At 36.8% G+C, this 20545-nt stretch overlaps 1 protein-coding gene across 1 annotated transcript in view; it reads right to left on the bottom strand.

The window, feature by feature from the left end:
* Positions 1-1114: 1114 nt before the first annotated feature.
* The window catches only part of LOC139692616 (beta-1,3-glucosyltransferase), a 21922-nt gene continuing 2491 nt past the window's right edge, over positions 1115-20545 (bottom strand). Inside the window, exons 2-8 of the mRNA XM_071590911.1 lie at positions 20276-20352; positions 19349-19645; positions 13667-13871; positions 12122-12257; positions 11744-11906; positions 8182-8491; positions 1115-1898 (exon numbers count right to left, since the gene is read on the bottom strand). Of these exons, the coding sequence (XP_071447012.1) occupies positions 1731-1898; positions 8182-8491; positions 11744-11906; positions 12122-12257; positions 13667-13871; positions 19349-19645; positions 20276-20352 (1356 nt within the window). The 3' untranslated portion in view covers positions 1115-1730. The remainder of the gene's footprint in view (positions 1899-8181; positions 8492-11743; positions 11907-12121; positions 12258-13666; positions 13872-19348; positions 19646-20275; positions 20353-20545) is intronic.

Raw genomic sequence — 20545 nt, 5'->3', positions numbered from 1 at the left:
AGTTCTACATGCAGTTCTTGGGGGTAGTAGAAAATTATGTCCATAAGTGACAGCTTGAGTTGTCTCACTTCCCTTCCTGCTTTTTTTAAATTATAGTTCTAAAATATATTTATGTTAATATTGATTAAAATGAATTGCTCTATGTAAGAGGTGAAAATGAATAATATGCTGCTCGTATTGTTCAAGGCGATTCAGTATGCTTCAAATTTCAGTCTTAGTCCATTGATTAAGGTGGCTTCAAAAGATTAAACATTCTGGTTTAAACTAAACTTGTATCTCCAAAAATTTTTATTAAAGAACAGGGTATAAGTTTTATGAGGAAATTCTATTCTAAGTATTCCATTTGTTCAATAATATTGCTTGCTTCAAAATATGTGCCATAGTTTTTTTCCTTAGTGCCACCCAGCCCTTTTCCCACGTGTTCTTTTTGTCCTCCGTGCCTTTTTTAGAGAGGGCCACTTTTGGCAATTGGCTTACCTTTCCCTCCCCCCCAAGTCATGCATTAATTCATTCAAAAATTGCAGCTACATCATCTTAACTGAGAGACCAAGTGCATGTAAGTTATTATATTAAGTACAAAAATGTAAAACTGGAAGTAAAGCCCAACAAAACAGTTCAATTTTGTCTTTTATAAGACTAGCGAAAGGTATATCAAATAACATTTCAGTTCCCCCCCCCACCCCAGGTATATACTTTGAAATGTTCTGTATTTATTTTAATGTGCCAAGTTAAGCATATCTACTGCAAGGCAATCCCTAGGGATGACGCAATTTAATAGGAGGAAACTATTGGGAATATTGTTTGTTATATGTGATGACGTTGACCAACCAAGTGATTTACATGACCTTATAAAGTTAGAATTCATGTTCAATAATTGAATTTCGTACACTTATCAATGAAAGTGCCATCTGATGCATGCTTTGCTTTATTTTAATGACTCTGGTACCCTTATTCCCCACTGCCAAACTCCTTCCGATAGCTCGTGGAATTCTGGTATTTTTTAGATGTAGGTAAGTGTCAGATGCAGTAATTCTTTACATTATGCTCAGTGGTGTTTGAAAATCAAAGACAATTCCCCAAAAAAATCAGTCTTATGTTTTGTTTCTTTCCAATAATTAACCATTTATTGCACATATTTAAAGAATATTACCCATTTATAGGATTCATATTGGTGATACATTTTGCAGGAATAGTTTGATTAGGATTTTATGTTGCAATTGGATTAATAAATAACATATTCCATATTTTAAATGCTTTGATAGTGAGGCCTGCAATATGGCATGCTCAACAGTACATATTTGCACACAGATGAGTCGTCTTTGATGACTTATGTTTTCAATTGAATGGGGTAACATCAATAAGTTGGTGTACATGTACATATGTGACTCGAAGGGATTTGAACAGCCAATAAACTTCTCAAATCATAACAACGGTTTCAATTCACAAGGCACACACACACACACAAGGAGTGTCTATGTAACACAAGTTAACCAGTCGCTAAAACAATAAAGTATTGCCCAACTAACGCTTTGAATTGCATTAACATTTCACATCACTCAAGAGCTGACAGTCATTACAAATTTTTTTCATTTGAGCATTAGTTGCAACACACTGTCATAGAAAAATATATATATGTTTATGATTTGCTTCAAGGTTGAATGCAATAGATATGATTCATCGCTGCATTCCAATTGAATTTGTTTTGCATAAAAATGCCCATTCAAAATAAATCAGAGCTCGTGATGTACAGGTATGGTTGATTTCTCCATCTTGATTTCCTGATCAGAAGCAGCAAACCATTCGCGATAGACGTGTACGGGATCAATCATCCAGTGTTTGTGGAAAGACACTGGATGCTGTGGTTTCAGATATTTTGCGGGATAGTCTAAGGGTCTGGCCTGGAAGAAAAAAAGGATCACTTTGTTAGTTTTAATTACCCGAAGGACATTGCGCTTGAAAATGAGGAAGGGAATAATATAAAAAGAATTCCTTGATGAACTGATAAGTGACGTAAGCCATAATTAATTCAGGGCAAAGAAAATTTGTAAATCATGACAGAATTAAATTCAAAATATGTGCATTAGTGAAAGATCTGGTGCTTTCTTGGCGTATTAGTTGGGTGAATTCTTCTCGGGTCTTCCACCGGGTCAATGGCTCCATAGCTGCCGACGTTTCGATCAGAAGCCCTGATGACAATGACTGAGTCGGGAATCGAAACGTCGGCAGCTATGGAACCATTGACTCAGTGGAAGACCCGAGAAGAATTCACCCTTGTGCATTAGTGTAAGACTTTGGAATTTAATTCTAGGGTTTAATGAAAATTATGGACCGTTGTTGAAATTTGCGAGTGAAGCGTTTTTTTCCATAAAAGAAGCCTAGGAACAAATGGTTGATTTTCAATCAGGTTGCGCAGATAAATGAAAACTAATCATTTTACATTTTTTGTTAAGATTGTAATGCATACATCTGGAGGTGTTTAAATAAATATATACTACTATTCTGTGTGGAAAGACATAAGGGGAACAAAAATTTAATGATAAAAAGTCAATAAAAGTGTGAGAATTAGATAGGCTTATTTATTATTATGACACATAAAGATATGAATGTTAATCATTATCAATATACAAGTACCGTCTGTTCCCTTATTTTGATAATCAATGCAGTTGGAATTGCCCGACAGTGTGACAAGTGAATGAAATGGAAATATTGACTGCAACACCAGTGACAAACCATGTATATTTTTTGATTTTGCCTAAAAAAATTACCAGAATACAAATTCTAAATGGTTGTGTTAATTAATTGTACAAAATAATGCAATATTACATTAAGTCTTTGGCCATGGCCTCCTTCTAAGGTACTGTTAATTCCAGATTTAACTTGCATAATGCTCTAATGACCACGATATGTTGAATTTTTCTGGAGTACATTGTACGACACGTTCTTTGAATAAAAAAATAACTAATATGACAAATATGAAGCTATAACAATTAACTCAGATATTGTGGCATTCTTTTTTCATAGTCTACATATTTTCTCAGCATCAGAGGTGTTATCTGCCAGCACAGATGGATCACAGTGAGGATGTTTCAATGCGCTTAGCACAGATGTTGTAGTAGATATGATCGGAAGATGCTTTGTGCTGAGCAGATTGACACTGTTTAGTGCAGGTGGGAAATGAGAAAGTACCAACTATTAAAGCGTATGCTTAAGTGTCACTTCTCAATTAAGAGAAATGATTATTATACGTGGTATTTATAATGATTTGTGACCATTTTGCGGAGGGAGCTTTGGACTTCCATCTGTCACCTTGTCGGATTCGCCAGTTAATGTTGATGAAACTAGGTCAGTTCAACTTCACACCTGAGACCAGACAGCAATAATGTGAGTGGTTGCATTCCCCTTCACCCAAGCTGGGAAAAATTCAAAGGAGCTCAGTCTGCTGGCAAAATCATGACCACTTTGCTTTGCGATCAAAACACAGTTGCCGTAGAGTATTGTTTGGTCAATTTCATGGCTCTCCTGGGACCAAAATAATTGTTGAAATGTTTTGTGGAACACTAAATCAATTCAGACGGGTGATTCGTAAATAGAGAAGAGGAATGTTGAGCGAAGATGCAAAAGGTTTCTCCATGATAAATGCTTTCCCCATGTAGCTTGTCAAATTGTTGTTATTCTGCAACAGTTTGTGATTGGATATCCTCACCCACTCACCCTGTAGTCTGGACTTGGCACCAAGTGACTACCACTTGTTACTTCTTAAGTTGCTAGAGCCATTTAGTCAGAAGGCAATTTAGTGAGGATGACATGGTGAAAGATGGAAGCCCAATGCTTCCTCAACGACATGGCAGTGAGCGGGTATGACATAGGCATACAAAAAGTGCCCGAGCACCTACAAAAATGCATCGGACGAAACGGTGGTTGTCATAAAATACGGGTATGTTCAATTAAGACTAATGTACAAGTGATGTGTCAATTATTGAAATAGCCTTGTTCTATTTCTAAAATAATTGTAGGCCTTCCTTTTGGGATTACCTTTGAAATTGGTGACCTTCACTGTTTTTTCATGTTGGTCTTTAAAATTCAAAGTAAGAGCAAAATGGCCCAACAGATAGCTTTGCTCCGACACATTTTGATGTGATCATAAACAGGAGAAATTCTTAGTCTCAATTGTGCTTGGTATAGGAAAGTATAGAAGAATGTATTAATATCCCAGTGAATAGAAGTGATTGATTATTTTCATCGCCTCCTTTCGAGAACTCACCACAGATTCTTACCTGGTCTGTATGCAAACTTTGTTTCCTGAATCACTAATTTACTTCCGGAATACTCTGTATGGAACTGCACTTATGCAGTAGTGAATCTGTAAAATGCCTGAAAAATTTGCAACCTTTTCTTTGCAATGAAAGCTTACAATTCATACAGAATTTGATGGTTAAGCACACAGATTAATGGACCACAACACACCTGAGGTCAGGGAAGGCAAATGATTGAGTGCCCAAGTTTGTGAAATAAGAGTACATAGACTCTTTGACTTTCATGTAAACCCATTGATTGAAATTAGATCTCTTGATTATTTTTATCTCTATAAGATGCATAGGATATTTTTGTAATAAAAACAATAATCATTAAATGGTATTCACAATTTTTTTCTTTGAAGTGTAAATGTTTCATTAAAGTGTAACAAATGTAATTATTTTATTTATTAGGTAATCTACCGGTTAAGGTAGGTTTTTGGATGGACATAATTACTAATTAAATAATTTGTGACCCCTAGCAAAACACAACATCCTACTCTACATCAGGTCCCTCTTCATCTCTGAGTACTTTCTTCCTCCCTTCATCCCGTCCAACATCCTTGTCCTGTTCTACTCTTTCCTCGTTTGCCTAACATTCTCCCCTCAATTACAATCTTCAACATCCCGCTGCCGGTCAATACCCCCTTCAGCCACTTTTCCTGCCTCCATACGATTGCTCCCAACAAACCCCTCTCTTCGCCCACCATACCAAGTACTTCCTCATTTGTTTTCTTCTCTGTCCATTTCACCTTCTCCATTCTTCTCCACACCCACATTTCAAAAGCCTCCAATCTAAGTCTATCCTCCTGCTTCAACAACCACGTTTCCGCGCCGTACATAGCTACGCTCCATATCAAAGTTTTTACGGGTCTTTTCTTAACATCCTTACTCAACGTCCCCATCATTAACTCCCTCCTCCTTGTGAAAGCCTCTTTACCTAGTGCAATTCTTTTCCTTATGTCCCTACTACTTTGACCGTGTTGGTCCAAAACACTACCGAGATACGTAAACTGTTCTACCTGCTCTAGTTTTTGCCCTCCCATTTTAATGTTTAGCTTAGCCTTTTTCTTTCTATAAAATCGCATAACCTTTGTTTTATTAATATTGATTCTCATACCATACCTGTCGAACTGAATTTCCAATTCACTAAGCAATGCTTGCAACCCCTTGGCTGACTGACAAACTAAAGCTTGGTCATCAGCAAACCTCACTGATTTTATGAATTCCCCGCCCACTTTCATTCCCACCTCCAGTTCTTCCCATGCCTCTTTAATCATTTCCTCTGCATACAGGTTGAACAGCAATTTTGATAATGGGCAACCCTGCCTTACACCTCTTCCTAACACTGCCCATCCTGACTCTCCATTCCCCACCCGCACCTGAGCAGTATGAGACATTTACAGGTTGTGGATTAGCCTCCTTTCCCTCCAATCTATTCCTATTTTCTGTAATATACTCATTAGTTTTCCCCAATGAACTCTATCAAACGCTTTTTCGAAATATACGAAACAGGCAAATACCTCCTGGTTGTGTTCTATATTCCTCTCGATTAATAATCTCATTACTGCAATGGCATCACGCGTACCTCTCCCCTTCATAAACCCAAACTGATCATCCCCTAAGTAATCATTTGCCCTACTCTCTATCCTTTTGTTTATGATCCTAAGAACAACTTTAGCTGCGTGGGATATCGAACTTATTGTCCTGTAGTCCTCACAGGATGTAGCCTTTACCTTTTTCAGAATAGGAACTAATACTGATCTCACAAAGTCTTCCGGCCAGATTCCTTCCTGATAAATACTACGGATCAGCCCATATAGCCTCTTCCTCCCACGTTCTCCTAAACATTTCAATAGTTCGGCGGAAATGTTATCTACCCCCACGGCCTTATTTAGTTTCATCTCCCTTAATGCCCTTTCTATCTCACCATGGAGTATGCCTGGACCAAAGCTATCTTCCTCTACGTCATATTCTTTTTCAATGTCTAACTTTGTTGGTCGAAGTTCTTTACTATAGAGTTCTTCTATATATTCCTTCCATCTCTCTTGGATATTTCCTTTGTCACTATTATCTTACCCGCCTTACCTGTAACTGTTAGCATAGATCTCCCTTTCTTACATCCCGATAAAGATTTAACTTTGCTGTACTGCGCACCAATTTCACCCTTCCTCTGCAAACTTGACATATCCTTGCACTGCGTCTTACACCATGCTTCTTTTGCTTTATTTGTTGCCCACCTCAATTTATTGTTCAATCCTTTGTGCATCATTTTGCCTACCTCTGTATTTACATTCTTCCATTTTCTTTGCTCATCCATCTTTGTAATCATCTCATCCGTGATCCATGGTTTCCTAGTTCTTTTAGCGTTAATGGTTCCAATAGTGTCTTTTGCGGCTTTAGACAACCCTTTCTTGAAACTTTCCATTTTTCTTTGATAGTACTTAGCTCTTTACCACCCTCCATGATTTCCTCTACTGCCTGTTTGTATCTCTTCCTTTTCAAACCATGTAATGCTTCTACATTCCATTTTCTAACTCGCCTCCCTTGCCTTATCTTTTTGAAACGGACGCTACATTTCATAACAACTAAATTGTGGTCAGAGTCCGCATCCGCTCCCGGGAAGCTGTGGGAATTTATCACACTGTTCCTAAACCTATGTCTAACCAGGATATAATCTAGCTGATACCTTTCTGAGTCACCTGGCAATTTCCAAGTATACCTGCGTCTTTTGTGATGTCTAAAACAAGTGTTGGTGATGACTAACCCCTGTCTCCTGCAGAACTCAACTGCTTTCTCCCCACGGTCATTCCTCGTGCCTAAACCGTAGTCCCCGGCCTCATCACCATCTCTTCCTTCGCCTACCATTGAGTTCCAATCCCCCATCACTATCAAATGTTTCCCTGTGTGAATACACACAATTATATGGATTAAATATTTTAGAAAATTTCTATAAGGCATTTATTGGAACTTCTTTCTCCTTAAATTATATAGATATAAAAAAAGATATAAAATTGTCTTTTGTCAGAGGAATAAAGTGATATTTTGAATCCATATTGTTCATTCATTCATCCTCAATTTCAGAGAAGATAAGGTCAATTATCCCCAAAGGAAATTCACTCATTATTAATAAATATATAAAACAAACTTCAATGAAAGAAAGATAGCATTCCAGAGGTGATATTGAAGCATTGGATGCATTCTGACAGATGAGGACAATCTACTTGTCTTCCTCTGTCACCAATGCCCTATGAGAACAACGTTTACCGTGCGTTGATGCATATGGTATTGAGGCAGAAAATTTTTGACAGCTCAAATTGAAAGCGATTGCTCTTTATGGAAGATGCCACTTAAGTACATACATGACGCTCTTCTCTTTCACCCATCTGCAGCTTAGATCAATTTCAGTCTCTGTTTTGTCCTTGGTTATCTAAATTCATTGTGGCAATGCCCTCCAAGCTCTGTGTGCCACTTTGGGCATGCATGCCATCCCCACCCTTGGTAATTTTATTTTGCAGGGCTAAAGTCATTCGGACATATTATTAGGTAATATAAGGATGTATTGATTTTAGGCAACAAAGTTTTGATGGTTGATTTTCAAACCTAGGGAATGCCATTGGCATGAAGTATGAATATGTGACTTTTTAAGTTTTAATGTTTGTAGGGAATATAGTCGGTAATATTAATTTTTGATTTTATTATATCCTAAAATACGTGTATTCTACAGGAGTGCCCCCCCCTTTCCCCCTTGTATTTACCACTGGCAATACTTCATTCAGCCGCTTAACTGGGCGACGATTTATTCATTTAGGTGGACAAAAATAAATACAGTGTCTACTCCACCCGTCAGTGAGTGAATAATGAGGTAATGGCAATGCAACTGCGGTACCTGGTGGAAGGACGGAGAATGGGTGACGCTGATGCCAAGGCGAGACAGGCACACTCCGAGCAGTACCATGTCATCAGGGGCATCAGGTGCGGGACAAACACAAACGTCAGACTCGGACAACAAACGGACAGCCTCTCGATTCAGAACCACTCCTCCACCTCCCGTGGCGTAGTTGTACCCATATGAGTAAGATGGGAACTCTTCCTCCATTGGCTCGCTCACTCTGTAGCCATAGCGCTCACCCAGCACAATGGGCGTCGTCTTGTCCTTGTTGGGGAAGCAGCTCAGGAGAGAGAGGAGCCTGGCAACGCTGTGGAGGAAAAATTTATCATTTTCGTTCATCAATTTTGATTATAGTCAAAAGGTAGGCCGTATATGTTTTATGGATATAAATTTTCACAGTCAATAAAACATTGAGAATGCAATCTTCACAAAGTATGATAGTTAATAAGTTTTACAGCTGTTAGTCTGTCTGCTTTAACGTGAAAATATTTCTTAAACAATTTTGTTTTTCTAGATATTATCCAAAATATGGCACTTTAGCATTCATTACAGTATTTTTAATGCAATTTATAATATATTTTAATTTATCTCAAGAGGACTGTAATCAATGCTTAAGATAGATTATTACTATTGTTAATTTACAGGTTAAGTTAGGTTTTGGATGGACACAAGCTACCAACAGTACAGAAGAAAACACAACTCAACATCCTACACTAGAATAAGCCTCTCTTACATTCAGCTTACTTCCTTCCTCCCTGCATTCCGTCCAATATCCCTATCCTATTCCCACCCTTCCCTTGTTTACCTAACATTCTCCCCTCCATCACAGTCTTCAACATTCCATTGCCAATCAAAATGATCTGCATCCATCCAGCACATCTCCTTTGGGTTTCTCCCAAGAATAACCTTTCTTCCACGGCATTACCTAGCACTTCCTCATTTGTTTCCCTTTCCGCCCATTTCACCTTCTCTATCCTTCTCCACACCGACTTTTCAAAAGCCTCCAATCTACTATGTCTATCCGCGTGCTTCATATTTCCACGCCGTATATAACTATGCTTGGCATCAAAGTTTGAATGAGTCTTTTCTCAACATCCTTACTCAACAACCCTGTCATTAATTACCTCCTCCTTGTGTATGCTTCTTTATCTAATACAATTCTTTATCTCATATCCCTATTTATTTTACCATTTTGGTCCAAAACACTTCTGAGATACGCAAAATATTCCAGCTACTCTAGTTATGGCTCTTATGTTTTAATGTTTAGCTTAGCTGTTTTCTTACTGGTATAGCCTTTGTTTTATTAATATTGACTCTCATCCAATACCTGTCATACTGAATTTCCAATTCACTCAGCAATGCTTGCAACCCCTTGGCTGACTGACAAATTAAAGCCTGGTCATCAGCAAACCTAACTGATTTGATGAATTCTTTACTGAATTTTGTTCTTGTCTCCACTTCCTTTCATGCCTCTTTAATCATTTCCTCCACATATCCCTTGAAAAGCATGATGATGGACACCCCAACCTCACCCCTCTTCCCAACATACTCACTCTTTCCACACTCTCCATCACTCACTCACATCGGAGCAGTCTGGCACATGTACAGGTTGCGGAAAAGTCTCCTATCCCTCCAATCTACTCCTATTTTCTCTGATATATTTATTAATTCTGCTCAATTCACTCTATCAAATGCCTTTTTAAAATCAAGGAAATAGATTAATGCTATGGCATCACACATGATGCCTTCTTGAACCTCTTCTCCTCTTCTTGAACCCAAATCAATTATACCCTAACTTATCATTTACTCTCCATCCTATTATAGATGATCCTGAGGAATACTTTGGTGAGTGCAAAATTAAACTTATTGTTCTTTTAAAGAGATATAGATAGCTTAATTGCTTAATGACAACATGAACCCATGAAAACCAGTAATGGCAATAGTAACAATGCATAAGGTACATACGAGGGGGTATCCAAAAATAACCAGCATTATGATTTTAAAGCTATGCAATTAAAGTCTCCCAAAAATCGAGCCTTTTTTGTCCCACTCTGTTATGCAATCTTCTTAAAACTTCCGAATAGAAAGCCTGATTAAAGTCTGGCCAGGTGGCTTAAATTCAGAATACACTATTCCTCTCACATTGAAAAAAGCAAATGAGTATTGTCTTGGGGTATGATTTCACTTCATGAGCTTATTTTGGGCAAGCCAACAAAGCAGTTTACCGCTGAATTGATAGTTGTTAATGGATGTCCTGAATGAGGTTTGCCATTGAGTGACTTCTCACCTTCTTTGAAACGAGAAAACCATTGGTACACTTAAGTTTTCAACATTACAATATCCTTGTAAGCTGAGTTCAGCATCACAACAGTTTCTGCAGTGTTTTTTCCAAGCAGGAAGCAACATTTTGCAGGAGCATGCTGTTCACTTAAATTCGCCATGACGAAAAAGGAGGAGAAAGTGAGATTGCTTTTACAAGTCATTGTTCTTGACTGAACACAACTTTCCCAGACAACAACAATGCCTGCGCACGACTTGGAATGATTAGTGCTATGCTCACCTAGCGGAAGAAATGCGTACTACCTAGGGTCCACCAACCACAGCACTCTTCTGGTTATTTTTGGGTAGCCCCTTGTAATAAAACACATTCAAATTGTATAATGTATGCATGTAATACAATGGGAGGTATTCATCCATGGAATGGAATAAATCAATTAACAAGACCCTCTTTAGCCTGATTTTAAAGTCTTCAAGCTTTTTTATCCTCATCAGATCAACACAAGGGGGGATTCCTCATCAAATCATAATTTTATTTCTTTGAAACTTAACTTGTTATATGCAGTTAGTTTCTTTAATTTCATGGTGAATTTCAGAGTTACTGCTTGTTGACAGTCATGGTTGTTGGGTACAAGGTGTGGAACATGGGTAACTATTTAAATGGTTTCTTAGCAAAAATATGATTAGACTTAATCAGCCAACGAAAGATAATGAAAACTGTTAGTAAGAGCACCAGGGAGTAATGCTGCCCATGAGGGATATGAGAATTAAATTTATCATGCTACAAATACTAACCAACTTCTGCGTACTGACTTCTGATATTTATAAGACCTTGGTATGCGGAGTAAAATGTCACTAAAACAGTGTACTTCAATCTTGGTTAGATTACAAAGTGCCTGCATAATATTTTATTTGAGAAATGCAAAAAATGTGCATATAGTAATGTATGCATGCATTGACATTTTACTATGAAGAATCTTATGTAGGATGCCATGCTGATGTCCCATTTTTGTAAGTAATTTGACACTTAGGACATGCATGGAGTATATTTACAGGGAAACACTCTTCTGGTTTAAAAATTTAATTGATATTAATTGCTCAGTAATTTTTTTCGTTTAATGTGCTTAGTGATGGGTAGCATTGGATGTATAACAATCGGATGAAAGTTTTGAAGATTATATTCTTTGATTAGGGTTTTTAGCAAACTTTTCCAAAAAATATTTTCAAGTTCCCTTTATTCCTAAAGACATAAATTACAAAAATTGAAAGATTAATGGTTTACCTAAGAATTGTGTCATCATCAACCAATACAACCCACTTGATATTCTTCAGTCTTTCATTTTTCTTCATTTCCTCTGATACATGCTGAAGGATTGCTTTGGTTTTAGCGCAGTGCCCATGCTCGGTGTTTGGAATTCCAAGATTTATGCTTGGTATTGCTGGATCTGGGGGAACAAAAAAATCATCAAGGCATAAGTAATATGGTTCCACCCAATAAACATCGTAGTTATTCTGAACCACTTTTCAACCAGAGTTAAAATTATGCATAGTTGATTCATAGTTTTTCAAGTGAAATGAGAGGCATTGATAAACAATCGTCAGATATCTATCAGTTGATATTCAATAGTTCCAGTAATGCAGTAAACAGTTATAATCAAACCTTCAGTGTCACTGAAGTAATTGATATGAACAGAATATCTTGCCCATGTTCTTTTCACAACAGAAAGACGAGCTGCATGAAACTTTGAACAGGTCTTCACTGCAAAATAGACAGCATCAGGAGATTCAGGTTCACCCTGTTGAAAGAGAATTGAAAGGATAATGTTTCCTCAAACATTGACATGCATAAATATATATTGAGAGGATTGTTCCTCTTAAAATTTCAGTACACTCAATGAGCCCAATATTTTTATTCTGATATGTCTCATTTAAGATTTTATTTCTGCCAATTTTCATTCAAACCCTGCATCTTCCTAAAGAAAATCAGGGATGTGTAGGAGTATTTCCGCTGATATTTCTGTGCAAGGTTCATGATGGATATGGCCGCAATCACCATGAGCGATGAACCATGTCCTCGAATCTTGCTCCTGACCTTCTACCACCATACAGCATCGGAAGGCAAGGGGCAAATGGCATTACCACACATCGTCAAGTTGAAAAAAAAAGGAGAAATTTTTTGCTTTTTCAGGCCAATGAAAACTTACATTCACCTTAGGGACTAGCCACAAAACAATTTTGACTTTCTTTGGAGGAATACATAAAAATGAATGTTATGCACTAATTGTAGGCTACCAAAAATATTTGTATTTTGACTGAATTATTTTCTCGGCCCTTTCATTCATTCCCAATCAATCAACAACTATTTGTGTTTTCATGAACTTTTAATCATTAATTTTTCTGGAAATTTTAAGGCTAACTTTTGCTCACTTTCTTGTCTTTGATTTACATTTAAGACAAGAATTGTTGATTGGTATTTAAGACTTGATAGTAGGTAAACCTGTTCGATAGGTATCTCCATGCTATCCTACTTACAAGCCTATTTGAGAGAGCAAACAAACTGTAATAATTGGGTACCGCCAGGGATTTTGTAATTTTCTGCATGCATGAAGAATTTTTTCCACCAGCTAAAGAATCAAATAATGTGGAATTACTGGTACATTGCAAAAGTATGAAGCAATTATAAGTAATATATGACGAGTGCAAAAAAATCAATAATACCAGAATCCTTTTGGGTTCTACTAACAGAATCAAAAAAGAATATAATGAACAAGAAACTGAAAATTCTCTGGCACTTCTCATTGATTCTGGAGTTCTCATAAGTGACCCAGAAACCATCAACTTCCATTTAGTAAATAATATTTTGGTTATCCAAAAGAAAAAGAGTAAAGATAACATATTGATATTGCTGTCCGTGGTTGTAGAGAGAATTCTAAACTTCTTGAGTCACGTTTGGAAAATGAGCAGATTGTCACAATTAAAAAATTGGTTCAAAAAGGTAGACCTGGTCTTGATGATATTACATGTCATAAATTTCTGCTTTCAAATGATCTCATCAAAGATCCACTGTTACATCCAAGTAATGGATCTCTTAGAGTGGGAGTAAACATTTCCATCCAATTTTAAGATTTCCAATCTTGTGACCCATCAACAGGCCCATTTACCATGTGCCATGAGGACTAAGAATTAGAGTGAAAATCCAACTTACACAAGGTTCGAATGGTAGTGGCCATGTGGCACACCTTGGGATCTCAGTCTTATTTTGGTCCATGGTCAGGCAGAATGCCCGCGAGTGTGTGAGCGGTGCCCCTTGACCTGAGTTCCAAATGAAAGATGCCAGTTCGTGGGCAGCGTCGATTGAAAAATCACTCACTTCTCCTGACGAGGCCCAATCTTCCACTCGATCTGACAAACTTATAAATGAGAAAGAGAAAAGAGTTATTCATGGAAGTTATTACACACATTCATTCGTTTGTTCATCTGTAGATTTCAAGAAGGCATTCAATAGAGTGATTTGGGAAATACTAATGAATGTAATATCTCCAAACTGTACATGTCTCAGACTGTTCAGGTGCAATTAGTTGATAGAGAGTGGAGCTGGACAGTGCCAGGAAGAAGAGTAAGGCAGGGGTGTCCATTCTCACTTGTGCTATTCAAGCTAAATTGATTATCGGGATCATCAATAAGAGGATGGAGAACAGGATAAATTATTGCTTAGAAGGTGACCAGTTCAGAAAGGGGAGAGGTAGACATGATGCCCTTGCAGTAGCCAGGTCTCTAATTGAGAGGAACATGGAATACAATCAGGATATATTTCTGAATCATAAAAATCAAGAAAGCATTTGATAAAGTGAATTTGGTAGAATTAATGAGTACATAAAAAAAAAATAGTAGTAGATTGTATGGATTGTAGAGTGAGCTGCAACTTATACAAGTCTCAGATTCCTCAGGTGCGGGTGGGGAACGGGGAGTCCGGATGGGCAGTGCTAGGAAGAGGTGTAAAGGAGGGTTGCCCATTATCACCGTTGCTGTTCAACCTGTATGCAGAGGAGATGATTAAAGAGGCATGGGAGGAACTGGAGGTAGGAATGAAGGTGGGCGGGGAATTCGTAAAATCAGTTAGGTTTGCTGTTGACCAAGCTTTAGTTTGTTAGTCAGCCAAGGGAATGCAAACTCTGCTGATTGCATTGGAAATTCAGTGCAATATACATGAGATAAGATTAAATGCAAACAAAACAAAGCTTATGAGGTTTTCTAGAAAGAGGAGAGTTAAAAATTAAAATTAGAATTCAGAAACTAGAGCAGGTTAAACTATTTACCCACTTCAGAAGTATTCTGTGTCAAAATGAGCAAAGTAGTAGGGGCATAGAAAGAAGAGTTGCATTTGGTGAAGAAGTTTTTACTAGTAATAGGTAATTGATTAAGGGACATTGAATAAGGATGTTAAGAAAAGGCTTCTTAAAACTTTCATAAGGAGTGTGGTTTTGTACAGTGTTGAAAATTGGTCATTGAAGTAAGATGATAGGTTATTAGATCGGAAACTTTTCAAGTGTTGGTGTGCAGAAGAATGGAAAAGATAAAATGGGCAGTAAGGAAAACAAATGAGGAATTGCTAGGCATGGAAAAGGAGGGTAGGGAGGAATGATGAGATAAACCCAAAGGAGGCAGGAAAAAAGGGATGGAGAGTATTTTGATGTGTGATGGGATGATGAAGACTTTGATAAACAGTAGAATAATCGCAAATGAGAATGGGGCACGAATGGGATAGCCATGTTTGATGAAATGAAGGAAGAAAGAAAGTATGTAGAGTTGGAGAGTTTATTGCAGTGAATGTTCAAAGGTTGTTTTTTTAGGAGGGGCAAAGAGATGTATCATCATTCTGATGTTGCATAGACTGTGTCCATGAAAACCCTACCTTAAACAATAATAAACCAATAATAATACTGCTCAGGGAATAGGTCTATTTTTATGCATTTAAAATCTGGAATGAACCTAATAGGTATTTTGATTGATGAGAGTTGAAGATGTGTAAAATGCCTGCATTCAGGGTTGAGAAGGGGCGATTCCTTTTCTTATTGTCATATTTAATCTCCTTGAAAATGCTGTTATTTACTGAAAAAGTAATACATACTCCTAAAGTTTAGCCTGTGGTAACCATAGGCTATACAAAGGTAAAGGCTCAATGCAGTACTCGTCTACCCATTTCATGTAACATGTTGAACATACAGGGTGCGATGCTTAAATCCAGACAAGCACGCATTGCCTCTCCAATGAGGTTTCCTCGCCAGGTTGGCGAAACCCTCCCCAGACTTCTCCAAAGCATTATACTAAGCCACAAGATCGTACAATACAGTTTATCTGGGGTATCAGAAGGATCGAACTGTTATTCGAAATATAATGCCCAGCGAAATATAATGCGAAAAACACTTACGATAATAGTGGCTCTTCGATTGTACTCTGCATTTGAATGTGACAACTCGGCCATTTTGAGGTTATGACTGTTTACTAGATGCCTATAGCTTTCAAGAATGCCAATCGTGACGTTCAGTGGAACTACGACATGGCAGGAAATTCAAGTTGAAATTTGTCCGGATTTAAGCAAGGCACCCGTTATGCATGTATTTGGAATAATAAGTATGACTGCATATTTTTTCCTTTAGTCTTAAGGCGTCCCTAAGTAAATACATATTAACTTTGTTCACGTATCAAGCTGCAGCTTTGATGAAGATGAGAGAAGAAATTAATCATATTGGTTTTAAGTTCGAAACATTATCCATTGCTACTCACATGTTTTTTTGCAGTGAAGGGTGTGGAAAAATTGAAGTGAGTAACTATTTACATGAGCATTTTTCCATAGGCAAAATGTTTCTAGATGATAATAAATCACCATAAAATGAGGAGTAGTAAAAAAAACATTACTAATAATGTATGTCCAGTCTTGTGTTCAATTGATGATACTTGGAGAGTTTAATCGAAGGGAAACCAATTTAAATAAATGAAAATACTCAAGTTATTATTAAAAAGAAGAAGTAAAAGGGTAGGAGGGGGCAACTGATGGCATAATGGCTGAATTTTGGCCTTGGCTGGTTCAATTACTTACTGTTTGTAATCAAGATGAAAGAAACTATGAAGAGAATGGCAGGTGGCAGCATTGATTGAAGTACAAATTACCACAAACCAATCATCAATTGATAAGCCATGAAGATGGTGAGAAAAATAGGCATTTAGATGCATTAATATATACTCCTGATGGTATTTTTTCTTGTGAAGTTTGGATTACTATGAATGTGAATGTTTGAAACCTTTAAATTGAAATTAGGGAACCCTTTAAATTGAAGTTGGGGAAATCCTGTCATGTATATGTATGTTGGTGGCATTTATTACCCCTTAGTTGGTATCCATGCATTTTGGAAATGATGCCACGTTTTGTGGATATTCTTGAAGTAGATGTAAAATGACATGTAGTTTATCAGTGGCTAATAATACCGCCTTACCAAGAAGAATGCTGTTTAAGTATGATCATAACTGGTTCCATTGCAACAGTACTAAATCAGTAAAGCTTTCTCATTGATTCATCAACCAGAACACGAGTCCGCAATCATCATTCATCTACTTTGACCATTGATTACAGATGAATTTTTGGAAAAGAGCAATTTTCCCCTGAATCCCTACTGCATGAGGAACATCAAAATGCGATGTGTACATCGGATTAAATACTTGCCCTCACTCACAACCTCTTCTGGGTCAAACCTGATTTTGGTCTTGAGATCCAAACCCAATTTCCATGCCTTATTTTCACCCAAGCTGAGAAATATCCAAGTGAAATCCACATTACAAGAAACTTTGGGAGATGCCACAACATCAGCATTTAACATAGTCAGCTGCAATATGGATATTATGATGCAACAATTTCAGAGTGTAAAAATCATTCCCATCCCAGTCGAGGTGAATGATTTTTACAATCTGAAATATTTGAGATCTACATTAGTCCTATGTAAAATCCACCTCATTTCCAGATCAAATACACCTTATTTCCTCATGGAAGAGTTTCATATTGGCAGCTGTCGCCATGAAAAATGATTCACTTTTTGAGAAAAAATTAATAATAAAAAATTGCCATTCCTTCTCATAAAAATTACTGCATTTCTCTACCTATAAGATGTACTTTTTTTTAAATTCCAAAATGTACTCTAAAATCAGCATCAATCTTATGGGTTGGTGTACATTGGTACATGAATTTTTCACATATGAGTGCAAGTTGATCACCTGAATAATACTGTGAAGTAATTTTTCCTGCATCAGGCATAGAAAATGGTTGCCTCTTTTACAAATTTCAATGACATTAGTGTTTTGAGTCAGTAGTAAGCAACAGAGTGTTTCATTGGAAGTAATTCCTAAGAAAATCCCAAATAAATCATAAATATATATCATGTAGCATGTGTAGTTTCATATTTCATCTGGTGCTTCTGCGAAACTTAGTTTGTATAGGGCAAATGAGGATATCACCCCTCTGCTAACACATACATACATTGTAATCCAGGTAATTTAAAAGTCTATAGGCATCCTGTCTCAAGTATTTTGAGAGCATTGTAGTGTAATTGTACTGTAGTATCAGGTTGTGCTTTGTGAGGACAGGCAAGGAAATTTGGAGATTTTTAAATCAGCATCCACACAAACAAGAGTTACCTTAAACACTGAATTACCGATAATAATTATAAAAGTGTAATTACCATTTCATATTTTGGATCCTTTGATTTCACCTTTTTGAAAAATATCCACGTTAGTGGCCTGTGGATTTAAAAAACAATAAGTTTGGGGGCCCATGAAGACTGAATGATTTGTGAACACTGTTCGAGTGGATTTAATGTGGAATGCAGGTGGATTTGCAAGCCTTTCCTCACCAGTAGGTACATGGAATGTAAGAGTCATTCAATAAGTAAAAAGACAAATGCTCTCATTTCAAAACTATTAAATTAACCTTTTCCACTTTTTCATTATTGCTAGTTATTATTATTATTATTATTACTTTTTATTTTGGCAACCATGGAATAAGCTCTGAACAACTGTTTGATTACTTTAAGTCAACATAACCTCAAAACCAGTTAGTTCACTGCAGCAAGTCCATAAGAAGATTGCACCTTAGAAGTGAAGCACTCTATAATTAGATATTTAGTATTATGAAAAGTTGTATGAACAATGTTTAAAAGTCGGTTATTCAGTTTAAAAGTGGCCGAACAAGTATGGGTGATGTATCCCAGTGTGGACGTCAAGTCAAAGTTCCTTGTCCCTCATTGGAATCAATGATCAATGAATGGTAATAGAAGAATTACTACTGAAATGACAGCTAAGGAAGTTCAACTAATTGTTGGAAATGTTCACAATATCATTCATAACCATTTAAAGTATAGAAAAACGTGTGCAAGATGGGTTCCTGGGCAGCTTACAGATTCATAAAGAATTGAGATTTTCCATTAGCCAAGACTGCAAGAAAGCTTGATAGAAGCACTTTGTTCCTGAGACCAAAAGACAGAGTATGGAGAAAAAATCACCCAGCTCTCCAGGTGCAATCTTCTATTGAACTTGACATTGTGAACTGGAGATTTGGAGCTTATGCTTACATGAAATAATTTAACAGCTAATCAGAGCTCATCCCAATGTTGCCAACTAACACCCATGAAAAAATGGTATAGGTTAATTGAATAGTTTTAAAATGAGAGTGTATGTCTCATTACTTATTGAATGAAACTTATACTTCATTCCATCTCCATTAATTACTTGTGTTAGGTTAAGGTAGTTTGGCTACCATGTAGTTTTATGCTGCCAATTTACCTATTCAAAGTACACATGTATCGGCAAAAAAAAAGACTCTATAAAGCATGAAGGTACTAACATATGGAGAAGTATTCTGTCCATGGCAAATCCTGCGGAGAAGTGTGGATATGAGAGCCTGCCATCACTCTGGAAGTGATGGATGATGGTGGGTTCACGGTCATGGAGGGCATGACCGACCCACTTCCCCCTCTCGACCTTCCTCTTCGACTTCTTTGACCGCTTACTCCTGGAAGCCTCCAACCTGGATTCCTCTCCAACTGCCGACAGCTCCTCCAACAAAACGGGTAGGTTTACCCTGGTCCTTGATTCCAGGAACAGAACCCATGATGAGTTGCCTCCATGCAATGTATGGAGTCTGAAATTTAGAAAAAAATAGCTCATACAGTCATGATTCATTAACTTTATTGATGATATATATCAGTACTTCAATGGCAGAAAGTTTTACAATCCTTGTAAGACATATAGTAAATATCTTTATACATATATATATATATATATTTATATATACACATTCAAACGCAAACTCCCGCCAAATACAGATGTGTGTGTACATATATATATATATATATATATATATATATATAAATATATATATATATATATATATTATATATATATATATATATATATGGATATATATAATGTGTATATATAAATATATATATATATATATGTATAAAGATATTTACTATATGGTCTTACAAGGATTGTAAAACTTTCTTGCCATTGAAGTACTGATATATATCATCAATAAAGTTAATGAATCATGACTGTATGAGCTATTTTTTTCTAAAATTTCAGACTCCATACATTGCATGGAGGCAACTCATCATGGGGTTCTGTTCCTGGAATCAGCAGGTTATAATTTGGGATTAATTATGATTGAAGTATTTTTACCATTCATTCCCTCTTTTAATGCTTAAAGATTTAAAGATAATATATAATTTGTACTAAAATCAACTTCCTGGTGATAATTTAATCTTACTTTGTAATAATGGGAAGGATTGTCCATGCTCCTGGATGCAGAAAGTCTTCATGGAAGAGGTGCACAATTGGAGGTGACTGGAATGAAAAAAGAAAGGGGTTAATTGTTAACACATGAGATAATTTACATTTAAATGCAGCATGCATTGCCAGTTTTATAGAAAAATTCACACAATATTGATTTAGTAACTCAGTAGTAGACCATATATTGTTAATGACACCTTAGTAGCCTCTCTCTTAACCGAAAAAGGTTTATGAGACTTAGTCTGCA

Source organism: Hetaerina americana, unplaced genomic scaffold (assembly GCF_022747635.1).
Source record: "Hetaerina americana unplaced genomic scaffold, ioHetAmer1.1.p SCAF_4, whole genome shotgun sequence".
Lineage (NCBI taxonomy): Eukaryota > Metazoa > Arthropoda > Insecta > Odonata > Calopterygidae > Hetaerina > Hetaerina americana.
Note: the sequence above shows the minus strand (reverse complement) of the source record. Positions and strands in the feature narration are given on the sequence as shown.